Here is a 14,334-nt window from a genome sequence, read left to right as displayed (position 1 = left end):
ATAATAGTAAAACCATGGCAGACTTCAAAGGAAGCACAGGCTGTCCCCAACACAGGCCCTGTGTACCTGTATGTGGTACCTGTCGCAGCCCAGCAGATACCAGGTGGAGGTGCTCCCTCACGACCGTGAACCCAGGGACTCAGGCTAGTGCGTCATTGGGAATGTGGCCTGAAGGGGGAGCAGGAGAGCTGGGTCCCTCCCAGAGCCCAGTTTAATGAGGAGTTCATTGGCTCCCATAGGAACTTCGCCGCGGCTTCAGACAACCCGGGCCCGGGGCCCTGGTGGTGTCGGTCTCCTTTCTGCTCCCTAACTTGGCTTCCTTTTATTTGGCCCCCTGCTGGAGGCAGCTGTCCCCCGAGACAGGGGGTGCACGAGGGGCAGGGGAGCGGGCTGGACAGGGCGCTGGCTGCCAGGAGGAGGGCCTGAAACACAGGAAAGCCAGTGCTGTCACCAGGGAGGCAGGGGCGGTCCTGGCTGGCAGAAGCCGGGGAGTGGGGGGGTCCCTCAAATCACAGCACATTAGTCACCCTTCCTGAGCCAGGGGCCACGCTGCCCCTCACCATCGGGCTCTTTAACTGACGAGTCAGTCTTCCCATCAGCTCCGAGCTTCCAGGAGGCAGATGTCACACGGGATGAGACTGGGAGATTCACAAGAGGACATGTGGGGCTGACTGGGAGGACCTGAGCCTGTGGTGCTGGCCCCGCCTCCGGGAAGAGGGTGGGCGGGGTGGAAGAGCCTCAGAGCAGGTCGAAGCTCTAAGGAGTCTGAGGTGGATGAATGAGGCACCTCCAACCAAGTCACCCCTCGGAGTGCAGCATTCAGCACCCCCTGAACAGGGCTGCGGTGTTGTCCCCACCTCAGAAGCACGGCTGGGAGCAGGTGGGACAGCAGGAATGACGTGGCGCAACGCAGGGCCTGGCACAGTGGCCTGCCTGCCTGCATCAGTCAGTGCTTCCTCAGGAAGCAGCTGGAACACAAGATGTACAGACACATAGGAATTTACAAGACTGGCTTAGAATGCCCGCCCACAGAGCCAGGTGAGGAGAGCAGAGGGTCTGGGCACTGGGGACTGAAGGATCCAGTCGAAGGCCTGGCGCTCACTGCAGTGTCCCGTGAGAGTCCGTATCAGGAGGCCGACAGGCCTGCGATGGGAGGCTGACCAGTCTATGCTGAAAGCCAGGGGATGACGTCCTAGGCGAAGGTGAAGACTGGAGCTCCTCCGAAGAAACAGGCAGATCTGTGTTCTTCATTTCCCCTTATACCATGCAGGCAACAAGCTGCCCTAGGGTGGGCCTGCCGTACCCTAGGGTGTGGAGTTGCTGAGCCAAGTTAGTTGATCTTCTCTTACTCAAGTTGCCACAATCAACCAACCATCACAGTCCACCCCTTGGCAACTTGACAATGAGACACATTTCTTTAAGCCAGTGTCCACCTACAAAGACAGGCTCCTAATTACACCTAGCATGTTACAGCTATCCTGCGTACAGATGGAAACACACTGATTCGCTCCCCGGAACGGAAGACAAGGTTTCTTTGGGGAATGGTTACTCTTTTTTTTTTTTTGTATTAAATTCTTTTATTGGTACATTGTAGGTATAAACACAATTACATTTCTCATAGGGAATTGTACCTTTACATGATGCATCTTGGTTTTTATTTTTTCCCCATTCCTAGCCCTCCCTTCACGCCCTCCACCCTTCCCTATTTACAAAGACTTTATTTCCATTTTTTCCATTGCTCATCATTTTTCCTTTCCCTTCTTTCCTTTCCCCTGCCCCTCCCACTACCCCTACCCCTTTGGACCTTTTCTTCCTATTTTACATTATCGATTGGGAATGGTTACTCTTAACATTTCGTAACTCAGACATCATAACATAAGTTGAACGATCCTTAAGAACCAATAACAAGTCTACCAACATTATATTACATTAGAATCATATTAGGAGAACACTCATACAGTTACTATCTTCATTTCTGTAGCTGATCTCAGGGTCACAGCTGGTATTTAGAACTACCTTCTTCTACTACCCATTCTGTATTCCCTTGGCCTTCAGCAAGCACTTCAGCAGGTCTTGGTTCTTTCCCTGGTGGTGTGACCCACACCTTCATTCCTGAAAGTTCTGGGCCCTTTGTCATCCTGCATGGATTGGGTTGTTGTAGTTTCCCAGTTGGTAACACTAGGAGGCGCCCTAAGTGATCTCCTGTATTGCAAGTATACTCTTCCTTTCCTCCACTCCAAAATGGTAGTCCAATTTCCCCTTGATAGTCTTGGTCAATCACCCCGACAATACTGTGATTCCCTTTTTAGCTTATTTCCTCAGAGGCACGAGGAGACCAAACAGACCAGGGAAAAGTCTTCGCTTCCAGTTTGGTGGTATTGTTGTGCTTCCTGGTATAAGTCCTCCCCTTTCTGGAAGTAAGACTTCTAAGCCAGAAGAGCATGAGGTCACAGGAACAGGAAGCAAACATTTTGCTAGTGGATCACTGTGGGTAATGATGAGTGGTACCATTCCCACTTCCACCCCTTGATTCCTGGACCCGTGAATCCTGCCTATAGGAGACACAGTACCATATAGTAGATGCTGATCCAAAGCATATACAGCCTTCTGAAGAACCTTCTCCCAACCCTGTAAGCTACTGCCACCTAGCTGGCGCTATAACTGTGTCTTCAAAAGACCATTCCACCTTTCTGTCAATCCAGCTGCTTCCAGATGGTGAAGAACACGGTAAGACCAGTAATTCAATAAGCATGCGCCCATCGCCTCACTCCTTTGGCCGTCAAACATGTTCCTAGGTTGGCAGCAATGCTGTGTGGAATTCCGGGATGGTGGATAAGGCCTTCTGTGAGTCCAAGGATGGTAGTTTGGCAGGCCCATTAGCTGCAGGGAAAGCAAATGCATATCCCGAATACGCGTCTGTGCCAGTGAGGACAGAGCACAGTCCCTTCCATGATGGAAGTGGTGCAGTGTAATCGACCTGCCACCAGGGCTCAGGCTGATCCCCCAGGGAGTGGTGCCACATCAGGACTCGGTGTTGGTCTCAGCTGCTGGCATAGTGGGTGGGCATCCAGCCATGCTGCAGCCGGACCAGCCTCGGCGAGTGGGAGCCCGTGCTGCTGAGCCCATGCGTAGCCTCCACCCCTGCCACCATGGCCGCTCCTATTGCTGAGACGCCACCCTAAGCGCCTGAGCACGGTCTTTGCCCAAGCAAGTGGCCAGCCTGGGCTCCCAACTCCCAGCCCCTCCTGCTGACACTGAGGGACGTGGACCACTGCTGTTCCTTAGCGCACGGGAGCGGCTGGGCTCCGGCCACCCTTTGTCATGCCCTTGCCCTAGCAGCCAAGAGTCCAGGGCCATGGCAAAGCCAGACGTGGAGCGGCAGGCCTGTGATCACAGCACCCGGGAGACAGACCGGATGGGGATCTGAGGGCAGCCTGGGCTATGGAGCGAGACCCTGTCCCTAAAGAACAAAACCGAAAGGGCCCTCCAGCAAAGAGGCCTTATGTCCTTTTCTAGCGGTTTCCAAGGTATGGTCCCGGACCACCTACACCTGGGTCATCTGGAATGAGGGTCACATTTGAATCCTGGGTCTATTGGCTCCAGTTCGCAGGAGTGGGCCCCGCATTACCTCCTCCTCCTCCTCCCCTGCTGCGTGGCTTCCCCTGCGAACGTCAAGGCACCTCATGCCCACCCCTTCCCTCTTCCTCACAGATCCGCAATGTGGGCACAGGCTTGTGTGCGGACACAAAGCATGGTGCGCTGGGTGCCCCACTCAGGCTGGAGAGCTGCATCCGGGGCCGTGGGGAGGCTGCCTGGAACAACATGCAGGTAAGGGGACGGGAGCACTGTGCGTGGCCGGCAGCGCTCACACAATCGGCCAGAGGGAGAGGCCACGCTCAGCAATGGGCGAGAGTCTCAGCCAGGGCTGGGTCCCCAGAGCTTCAGAACCCTCGGAAAGGAGTGACAATGACTGAAATCCCTGGGGGCAGCCCTGGAAGGACAGGGAGGAGAGAAGGGGAGGTTGGATGTCTAAGGTCAGCCGGTCTGGCGGGAGGGCCCACCTCTTCAGGAACTGCCTTTCAGCTCTCTGTGGTCCCCTCCTCTGCTAAATAACTCAGCATTCACTAATTCTGAACCTGAGGAGATTATTTTTAAATGGCTTTACTGTGGATTTTCTGGCATTTTGGAAGTTTAAAGCAATGTAAAGCTATTCTTGGGGTCCACTGCCCCAACAGGACTCACAAGAAAAGGTTGTAGAGTGCACACGCCAAGAACAGCAACACCTCTGTCTTTGTCTGTTTGCTGTTGCTGTCACTGAACACCACAGGCCAGGAGAGAGGTTGCTTTAGCTCACGGTTCGCACAGTTCCGGAGGTCCTAGAGCATGGTGCTGGCATCCCCAGCTCCTGGGGAGGGCCTTGGGCCAGGTCACAATGTCACGGGGGGCACCACTCAGCAAGAAAGCATGATTGCTAACTTGGGTCTCTTCCTCCTCTTATAAAGTCACTAATACAGTGCTAGGGGCCCAACCCTCATGCCCTCCTCTAACCCTGATTATCTCCCAAACGCTCTGCCTCCAAACATCATTAACACGACTCTGGGGATGATGTTTCCGACCCATGGGTTCCAGGGGTGGGGACATCCCCAAACCCTGACTCTCCGCACACGGCAGCCTGATGGTGCTTTCTTTCTTTGTTTCTTTCTTTTGGTATCGAGGACCTTGCACTTGCAAGGCAGGTGGTGGAACCACTGAGCTAAATCCCCAGCCCAGATGGTGCTTTCTTGACAGCAGTTCTTAGTAGATGGCGACCCCCCTGACTAAGCCTTCTGAGTTCACCAGTGCAGGGTGTGGCTGTCCCTGCTCCCACCCACCTAGGGCTCCAGAAGAGACCTGGGGGAGCATGAGCGTGTGCAGCAGTGCCCGTGTCAGTGCCTGAGGACCCCTCAGACAAGCAGCAGGAGGGCACCTGGGGGTGCAGCTGTGCCCGCCTTCACCTTCTGGGGTGGGAAGCATGGCAGCCTTGACCCCATTGGGAGCTCTGGCTCCTGGGAACCCCAACACCCTGAACGGCACACTAGAGAGCCTGTGAAGGGAGAAGGTGCATTTGGGAGACAGCCCTGTGCCGAGGCGCCCAGGAAACACGTGTTCAGGAGGCAGTGGGGGGCAACCCCCCCTCCACCACCACCATGCTGTCTGCCTCCAGCCAAAATGGAGGATTGGAGGCTGAATTTACCCTCCTGCAGGAAACAACCAAAGTGTGAACAGTGGTTTTTAAGAGGGTGGAACATCAGCCAGTGAAAATCTTTGAGAGATGAGAACCCAGCCATTGTTGAGCCACCTTCCTTCACTCAGGGAGATCTCAGCCCCAGATCAGGGAGAGAGAAGGGGCTGCACCATGCCAGCTCCCTGGGGAGGGGATGAAGCTGGGTGTTCGGGAGACCCTGAGGCTGTAACCAGCAAGATACATGCGGGAGAGCTAGACAGGAGGAGGGCTTCTGAGCTAACGCCAGGCCTGCATGACTTCACTAAAGAATCTACCAAACACTTAGAGACTTGACCAATCCTAAAAAAAATTCTTCCAGAAAAGGCAGGAATACTTGCCAGCTCGTTTTGTGAGACCAGCATTACCTTAGAACCAAAAGCAGACTAAGACATAAGACCAACCATATACTGACATTTAATCCACATAGATTAAAAAATTCTGGAGAAAATGTTAGAACATCATAGTTGACAGCATAAAAGGTAATACATGGTGACTAAGTGTAATTTGTCCCAGAAATGCATATTATTCACCATATTAACAAACTAAAAAAAAAAAAAAACCAGTAACATCTCAATACACCCAGAAAAAATATTTGAAAAAAATCTAACATCCATTCCTGGCAAACAAGGAACAGAGAGGAACTTCCTCAGCTTGATCTGAAAAGCACATCACTAACATCATGCTTAGTGGTGAAAGTCTGAATGCTTTCTCCTCAGAAAGGGATGCCTGATCTCATCATTTTGGTTTCATACTCTATTAGCAGTTTCAAACCTATTCAACAAGAAAAGGAAAATAAACACATCCAAATGGAAAAGGGAGAAGGAAATCTGTATTTATAGACTGTATGAGCCTGGATGAAGAAAATTCTATTGAACCTACAGAGGAGCTTCTAGAACTAATAACGAAATCTAACAAAGTTACAAGATACAAAAATCAGGACTAGGTATGTAGCTCAGTGGCACAGCGCCTGCCTGGCAAGCCCCAGGTCCTGAGTTTGATCCCTGGTACCAAAAAAAGATACAAGAGTCAATCATATTTTTATATACTAAGAGTAATGAATCTGAAATTAAAATTAAAAACAAGCATTTTCCATAACATACAAATATTAAATACTCAGGTATATAATGATGTGAAAGTCCTGTACTTTGAAAATTAAAGGAGGTCTAAATAAATGAAGATATATACCATGTTCATAGGAAGACTCAACACTGATATCAGTTATTTCCAAACCAATATATAAATTCAACACAATTCTCATATCCTAGCAAGCTTCTTTATAAAACTGAAAAACTGACTCTAAAATTCATGGGAAATGAGCAGGGCCTCGAAGAGCCAAAACAACTTTCAAAAGGCAATACAAGGTGTTCAAGTTATATTATAATGCAGAAGACGTCAGGATGGAGTGATACCAACAACAACAACAAAAAAATCAATGGAGGGCTGGGGATTCAGCTCAGTGGTTCCAGCGCCTGCCTGGCAAGCACAAGGTCCTGAGTTCGATCCCTGGTATAAAAAAAAAAAAAAAATCAAGGGAATAAAATAAAGCATAGAAGAAGACCCACACTTATAAGGACAACTGATTGTTTTTTACACAGGCATAAAGGGTGTACAATGGAGAACAGACAGTCTTTTTAACAAATGGTGCTGGAAAAATTGGATACCCATATGCAAAAAGGAAATCAATATATAGCTACACCATATACAAAAGTTAACTCAAAAGGGGTCATTGTCCTACACATAAAAGCTCTTAGAAAGGGAACTAGGAAGGAGGGAGGAGAAAGGAAGGGAAAAGGAAAAGAGACCAGAAGGAAAAAATGGAAACAAAGCTTTTGTAAAATGAAGGGAAGAGGGGTTGAAGGAGGGGAGGGGAATGAGAAAAAAAGGAGAAGCAAGATAGATCAGGTACAGGTACAAATTCCCTATGATGAACGTTATCAATGTGCACATCTAAAATGTACCTTTACATAATATTAAAAATAAAATTAGATGCATTAAAAATTTTTAAAATAAAAAGCTCTTAGAAGAAAATACAAGCAAAGGGATTTATGGCCTTGAATGAAACAATAATTTCTTAGACACAACACCAAAACAGCAAAACAAAAGAAATAATTGAGCTGGACTTCCTCAACATGAAAACAATTCCTTAAAATACTGTTGATAATAAAATAAAAAGGCAAGCCACAGACTGGGAGAAAATGTTTGTAAAGATAAAAGATTTGTTTCAAAAGAAATAAAAGATTTGTTTCTAGAATATATAAAAATTCTCAAAAATCAATAATGACAGAAAAAATGGTCAAAAGGTTGGTACAGATACATTGCCAAAGAAGGGATGGCAAATAAACATATTAAAATGCTTAGCTTCTTTAGTTATTAGAAAAATAGAAATGAAAATTACAGTGACATAACCACACGCCTGTTATAAAGACTGACCAGACTCAAAGCTGGCCAGGGTGCGGATGAGCCGGAAGGAACTGTACCCTGCCACTGGGAAAGCCAACGTGACAGCCACCTTGAGATACAGTTTGGTGGTTTCTTAGAAAATTAAACAGTGATCTATTACGTGAGTCAGCCATTCTACCCCTGGATATTTACCCACGAGAAAAGAAAGCATGCCCCTGCAAAGAGTTGTACACCACTGTGTGTAGCAGTTTACTTTGTACATAGCCCAAAACTGGAAACAAGCCAGATGTCAAAAAACAGGTAAGTGGAGCATCATGAGTGAAATATTGCTCAGCAGTAAAAAGGAGTGGGCTATTGATAAGTGCCACTACAACATGGATGATTGCAGTGAAAGTAGATTGAGTGAAAGAAAGAAGACAAAAGAATATGCATACTGTATGACTCCTTTTATATAAAATTCTAGAAACTGCAAATGAATCTCTAGTAACAGAAAGCAGATCAGTAGTTGCCTCAGGACATGGTAGGGAGGGAGGAAAACAGTACCAGGAGCATGAAGACACTTTGAGGGTGATGGATGTGTTCACTGCCTTGATTGGGATGCTGGTCTCAAGTATAAACATATTGGTCAGTTTTTCCATTGCTGAGGCACAGCACTCAACAGCACCACTTAATGGAGAAGCTTAACTTACTCATGGGTTCAGGGGATTCAGTTCACGGTCAGCTGACTCCAAGGCAGAAACATCATGGCAGAAGGGCATGGTGGAATAAAGCTTCTTACTTCATGGCAGCTGGGAAGCAGAGCAGGGGAACGGTGCCAGAGAGGAAGGGGCCAGGGAGCAGATATAGCACCTGCTCTCACACCTCCATGGCCCTCGCAGACACGCCAGAAATGTGCTGCATTAATCCTCTGAGCAGCTCCCAAGCCAAGCAGGTCGACAGTCCACTTTAACCGTCACGTATGTCACACTGTACACCTCGAACGTGTGCAGCTTGTTGTATGCTTGTTATTCCTCAATAAAGCTTCTGGGAAGGAGGAACAAAAACGTTTGCCAACCAAAAGCAGTACATGGTCGCAGTGTGGACTCTGAGCCAGAGCGTGAACAGAAGTTGGCAAGGCAGTCTGACAGCCCTGGAGCTCTGGTCGCCTGAGGCCTTGAGGACTTGGCCATAGCTTTCCACTGAGCCGCTTGCTGAAGTGTTTGGACCTGGCATGGCATGCGGTCTGCAGTTTGCTTCAGAATGGCGGGGGGGTGGGGGTGGCGAGCCTGGCCAGGAGTTGGGGCTGAGACAGGAGGTGTGGCCCACAGACTCTGTGTTTGACTGTTTCCATAACCCTAAGATAAAACGGAGAACAAACAGGGCCTTGCTGCCGTTCTCCTGCTGTCCCTGTGTGCCCAGGTGTTCACCTTCACCTGGCGCGAGGACATCCGGCCGGGCGACCCTCAGCACACCAAGAAGTTCTGCTTTGACGCCATCTCCCACACCAGTCCCGTCACCCTGTATGACTGCCACAGCATGAAGGGCAACCAGCTGTGGAAATACCGCAAAGTGAGTGAGTCATTCCAGGCGTGCGGGACAGGGCCACCTGCGCATGGCTTTGTGTTTTGTTTCAGGGTGTGTCTTGTTTTGTTGTTTGAGTGTTTGTTTTTGTAGTGCTGGGAGTCAAACCCAGGGCAAGTGCTCTGCCGCTGAACTACATTCCCGGCTCAGATTTTTTTCAAAAAACAGTGTATTGCCTCATAGCTTCTCCCTGCAGAGTCCTCCCCCTCATTCGTTTACTCCCCAAACCTCAACGCCCGATTTTCCTGCTGCTCAAGAGGAGCCAGAAATTCACATTTTATGTGAAATCTCAAATGTTGGCAACTGAGTCCATTTCAATGGAAAGCAAAAGTATACCCTGAGGACCAATGAAATTTGGCTGGAGCCAGGCATTGTACGGGGCCCAGCCTGGAAGTGGCGTCCATCACCTCTGCCCACGCCCAGTAGGCAGAGCAGTCACAGGGCAATGCCCACCTCTGGGGAGGCCGGGCCGCACCTGGCTGTGCCCAGGAGGAAGCCCGGGAGTTCCGGGAGCCCTGTCCAGTGGCCTCCTTGCTTCCTCATCGCTGTTACTGTTGCTGCTGTTTGTTCCTGTCCCTGGCACCTCCTGGCTGATGTCCTCCGTGTTTTGTAGGACAAGACCTTGTACCACCCTGTGAGTGGCAGCTGTGTGGACTGCAGTGAAAGTGACCACCGGATCTTCATGAACACCTGCAACCCGGCCTCCCTCACCCAGCAGTGGCTGTTTGAACACACCAACTCAACGGTCTTGGCAAAGTTCAACTGGAACTGATGCTCGAGTCCCCTGGCAGGCCCAGCAGGGCCTCTCTGGCACTCACTGCAGCCTCGATCTCCCCGGGAGGCCGGGCCCCTGTGGGCGCCATGGTGTCCAAGGTGCTGGCCAGAGGGCGGAGGGCCAAAGGGGCTGTCAAGGCTGAGCAGGGGTCTGCCTGTTCCCACAGCCCTGAGCCGGGGGTGGGTGAAGCAGAACCCACAGAAGGCCCCGCAAGAAGGCAGAGCCTGCCCTAATTCTTGCGGGTGTCACAGCAAAGCAGGAAGACTTTTTCAACTCTGTCACCCTGCCCCCTTGAGCAGTATGTGGGAGATTCCAGGGAAGCCCTAGACCACCCAAAAATGAGTCCAGCAAAGCTGCCTGGCCCTGAGGTGGCTGTCCCACATGACAGCCTGACAGGGGCAGCATCTAGCACCAGTGCCACCACCTGGGGCAGAAGGAAGAGAAATCCTCCTTGGGCCTTCTGGTCCCTGCCTGAGTGGGGGTGGCTGTCACTAGTGCCCAGCTTCTGCTGTCTCAGTCCCAGGACTTTGGTTTAAGGCCACACCTGGAGCCCTCAGAGTTCAAACCTGAATGCTGGCCAGCTGCCCCAGACCTTCCTCTGCAGCCGTGGACATGCAGGAGTCCCCTCGGGCTCCCTGGGTACTTGAAATGCCCATCCCAGTGCTCTCCAGACACAAGGTCAGTCAGCCACCAGCTTTGGGGGATAATTTAGTGGCCTTGAGCCCGTGGAAAGGCCAAGTAGGCCACCAAGCCAGATGTGCTGTCTGAATTCCCCTATCCATGCTTCCGTCTCCTTTTCTCCGAGGCAACTCTCTGCCTCAAGATGGGGGCAGGGGTGCCACGAGGTGCCCCGCTCCCAGGGGCTGGAGACCTCCGCAACGGACTATGGGCAGGACACCAAGCCTCTGGCTTCAGCATGGTTTGAGTTCTCACAGACCTCTAGCATTTCCCAAGAACTCGGATTCCACCCCACACTAGAATGTTCCACAGGATTCTGTACTCTAGCATCAGGTGTGGACTTCTAGAATGCTGTGATCCAAGTTGCAGCCGGGTGTGATGCAGCCAAGGCAGCCCCAGGCCTCGAGACCCTGAACCCCAAGGTCAGAGGCATAGGAAGAGGGAGTGCGGGACCTGGTCCATCACAGTACCACGGTCTCAGCAAAGACCAGGGCCCCGGAGCCGCATCTGAGTGGAGAACCCCATGTCCCATGACCAGATGTACACTCAGCTCCACACCAGCCCTTCACGTTTACCTGTCACTGTGTAACTGCACATCAGACTTCCAGAGGGTTCTGTAACAACCTGCCACCCACTGATTCATAAGTGAAAATTGCATTCCATAACTATAGCTTCCACCAGCTGGCCCAGAAAGTACTTGAAATCAGTATCCCAATTAGAGTTGGGTCACTTGGCTGTATCCTCAACTGTTAAGTAGCTGAGACATAAATCTTGGATCGAGCCACGAATCTGCCTCGGAGATGCTGGCTGACCTCAGAGCCATCCCTCGCCCCAGACTGACATGTAGCAGGCGAAGGACCACTTCCACTGCGGCCCTTGCGCCTGACAAGTTTGCTTGTCGAGCCCTCCTGCCTTTTCCCAAATGAGTGCCATATCTCTAGAAGTGGTCCCTATGGAAAAGACTCCAAAGCGAGGCTCCTTCTAGATTCTAGAATGAGGATCACCAGAGCACTGCAATTTGGGGACCTGCATCATCAGAGAGCAATGCAGCAGCATCATTAAAGTAAAAACTGTGCCTTTTAAAAAAAGAAAAAAATGCAAATGTACAGCAAATCCCTAAACTTGAACCATTTCCTAGTGCCTTGCTAGACAACTGTACAGGGGAGGGTGGCAAGGGGGTGTTTTGGTGGTGTGTGCAGTTCCTGTTGGGTGGGTGCCTTCCTCAGTGTCTGACTGCAAGCAGGAGATGTGGGACCTAGACCGAGGTCTGAGATTGAGTGGCCCCAAGGGCAGAAGCCAGAGTGGTCCCCATTGGGGCAGGAATACTTCAAACAGAAGGGCGACTCAGCAGCAGCTCCAGTCCATGGCCTGGAAGGGCCTTGGCAGCCGAGGGGAAGCTGTGTGTTGCCTCTGTGAGCCCTGTTTGGGGCCAGGCCTGAGGCTCCCCATTCCAGGCCCCACACCCATCCTTCACCATTTGGATCTGGGTGTTCAGCGAGCTGGCTAGGTTTCCAAGTGGCCCCACTCCAAATGGCTGGCAGTGTTCTCGGCGAGATCAGGATTCCTGTGCAGGGCCTCCTCCTCCCTGGCCTTTGGTTCTCCTTTCTGGTCCGGTCACACCCTGAACAGAGTTGGGTATGTCCACTGACCTCGGCTGTTTGTCACTGCTGAGCTCTCATCAGTAAGTCCTGACCTCTGCCCATGTAGTAGAGGAAGGACAGAATTTTATTGTTCACTTCTGTTGCCTGATTGCAAATACTAAACCCCTCGTTTTTGGAAGCCACCTATCTGAAGGATTCGGGTCTCTGCTCACATCCCGCTGAGCCTGTACAGATACCACTGGCCAAGTCACAGGTGAGAACGTGGGCTCCTTTTCCTCCAGAACTTCCATTTGGTGGAAGTCACAAAATGAGTGTGGCTAAACAGTAAGGTGGCCAGGTGACCCACCTTTCCCAAGGGCCCTCCAGAAGCACCCCTAATGCCAAGAATGTGTGTTGTCCATGCCAGGCCTTTGGAGGTGTCTGGCTTTGCAGATGCGTACGTGAGGAGCATTCTGTCTTGTCCTCCACTGGGAGCTTTCGACTTTGAAAACAGTCCAGAAACCATTGATTCTTCCCTTCGGGAAGAAACAGCTCTGAGGCAGCAGGGGGACATCCACAGGGCAGATCTGGGGAAGGATGCGATGCTAGGCCAGGGAGAAAGAGTTTTATTAAAGATGCAGCATGGAGATTTCCAAAGTCCACATTCCATTCTCTCTTCAGACCTCCTGTCTATTGAATGCCTTTTTCAATTTAAGAAACAGGTGTTGTCCTTGAAAATGGCTTCAGATTTCTCTCTGTGCATCTCCATTATTCAAGTCTCTCGAGTCTCAAAAGAACAGCAGGAGTGTTTACAGTAGTAATTGAAAACTGGGATGCCCAGTGATCTGTTGTAATTTCCAGAACCAACAGACTGGACGAGGGCAGGAACTGCAGTTCTGTTCTAGAATCTTTTCTCTCCCTCAGTTGATGCTCTGTAAAAATCCCGAGTAACATTTTAGTTTAGACTTGACCTTGAGCCGAGAGGCCCACTGCCACCTCGGGTGAGGGGGACCCACAAACCAAGAGACAAGGCCAGCTTAGCCTCTGCTCCTGAAATGGCAGACAGGGCCAGGCCTCCGCTCTGTTACTGGCTTGAAGGCCAGGCCCCTCGGGGGCTGCAGGTAGGGCTCCTGGGGAATTCAGACAGTAACTGCGTGCAGAAAACCGAAGGCCACCACCCTCTCTCCTGCCTGGGAAAGCGAGCCTTTGTGAAGAATGACTTCCTGTGTGTAACTGTGACTGTGATCGCTGTCGGGTAAACTTGCAGACTTTCTCTAAAGTGGTCTCTGCATCTTCTTGCCTTGCGCCGTCCTCTTCCTTCCCGTGCACCTACTCAGCACTCAGACCCTGCCGGGGAACTGAGCAAAATCCCACAGCCATTGTTCTAGGCTGATCTAAAACAACAGGATGATTGCACGCACAAATAGGGTAAGCAGTATAGTTTAGAGTCTGGGGTGGAGGTCAAAGTCAGAATAATCAGCGAGCCAGAAGAGGAGGGGTCTGAACCAAGAGGGAACCCGGAGAAGAGAGTTCCTAGCAAAGCCAGCACAAAGGCCCTGAGGCAAGAAGGGGTTCCTATGTTGGAGGAGCTGACGGAGTGAGCTCAGAGTTCCACAAGCTCACCCAGGAGTGGGGGAGTTCCAGGAGTCACAATATGAGAAAGCTTAACTCGCTCTGACGCTTACCCATCAGCCACAGGGACTTGCTGACCAAACATTTCTATGCTGTTAGGTTAGGTTTGTCTAATACCGTGTTGTAGAAAAAACAGGAGCTTGCCCACCTCTGTACAAACACAGTGAGAGGCTGTGCAGGACCTACTGCCATCTAAGCCTCAGTTCACAGTGAAGCGACAAGTTTTTTGATGATGCTTCCAGCTGCTCTTGAGGTCCTCAGGGTGAGTGGTGGGGATAGGGCAGCACCATAGCATAAGCTCCCCCGGTCTCGTCACTCAGGGCCCACCAGAGGGCGCTGTGGATCGTGCCTTGGAGAAGGATGAATCTGGCCAAGTCCAAGCCTAGGACAGAGAGGGTCTTAAAGGTCTGCAGAGCCTGAGGATGCCGCTTCCAATACCTGCTTTT

General features: G+C 50.8%; 1 protein-coding gene across 6 annotated transcripts in view; it reads left to right on the top strand.

Moving 5' to 3' along the window:
• The window catches only part of Galnt10 (polypeptide N-acetylgalactosaminyltransferase 10), a 325,204-nt gene extending 311,669 nt beyond the window's left edge, over positions 1–13,535 (top strand). For 4 of the 6 annotated variants that reach the window (XM_087194548.1, XM_004836529.4, XM_087194547.1 and 1 more), the window contains 3 exons: positions 3,712–3,828; positions 9,062–9,211; positions 9,837–13,535. In XM_087194548.1, the coding sequence (XP_087050674.1) occupies positions 3,712–3,828; positions 9,062–9,211; positions 9,837–9,995 (426 nt within the window). In that variant the 3' untranslated portion in view covers positions 9,996–13,535. Of the gene's footprint in view, positions 1–3,711; positions 3,829–8,683; positions 9,212–9,836 lie in introns of those variants that run through there. The other 2 variants (XM_087194544.1, XM_087194546.1) reach the window with 2 other exon arrangements.
• The last annotated feature ends 799 nt before the right edge of the window (positions 13,536–14,334 follow it).

This window comes from Heterocephalus glaber, unplaced genomic scaffold, assembly GCF_053883595.1.
Source record: "Heterocephalus glaber isolate CG9 unplaced genomic scaffold, H.glaber_assembly_v1.0 deba00001606, whole genome shotgun sequence".
NCBI lineage: Eukaryota > Metazoa > Chordata > Mammalia > Rodentia > Bathyergidae > Heterocephalus > Heterocephalus glaber.
Note: the sequence above shows the minus strand (reverse complement) of the source record. Positions and strands in the feature narration are given on the sequence as shown.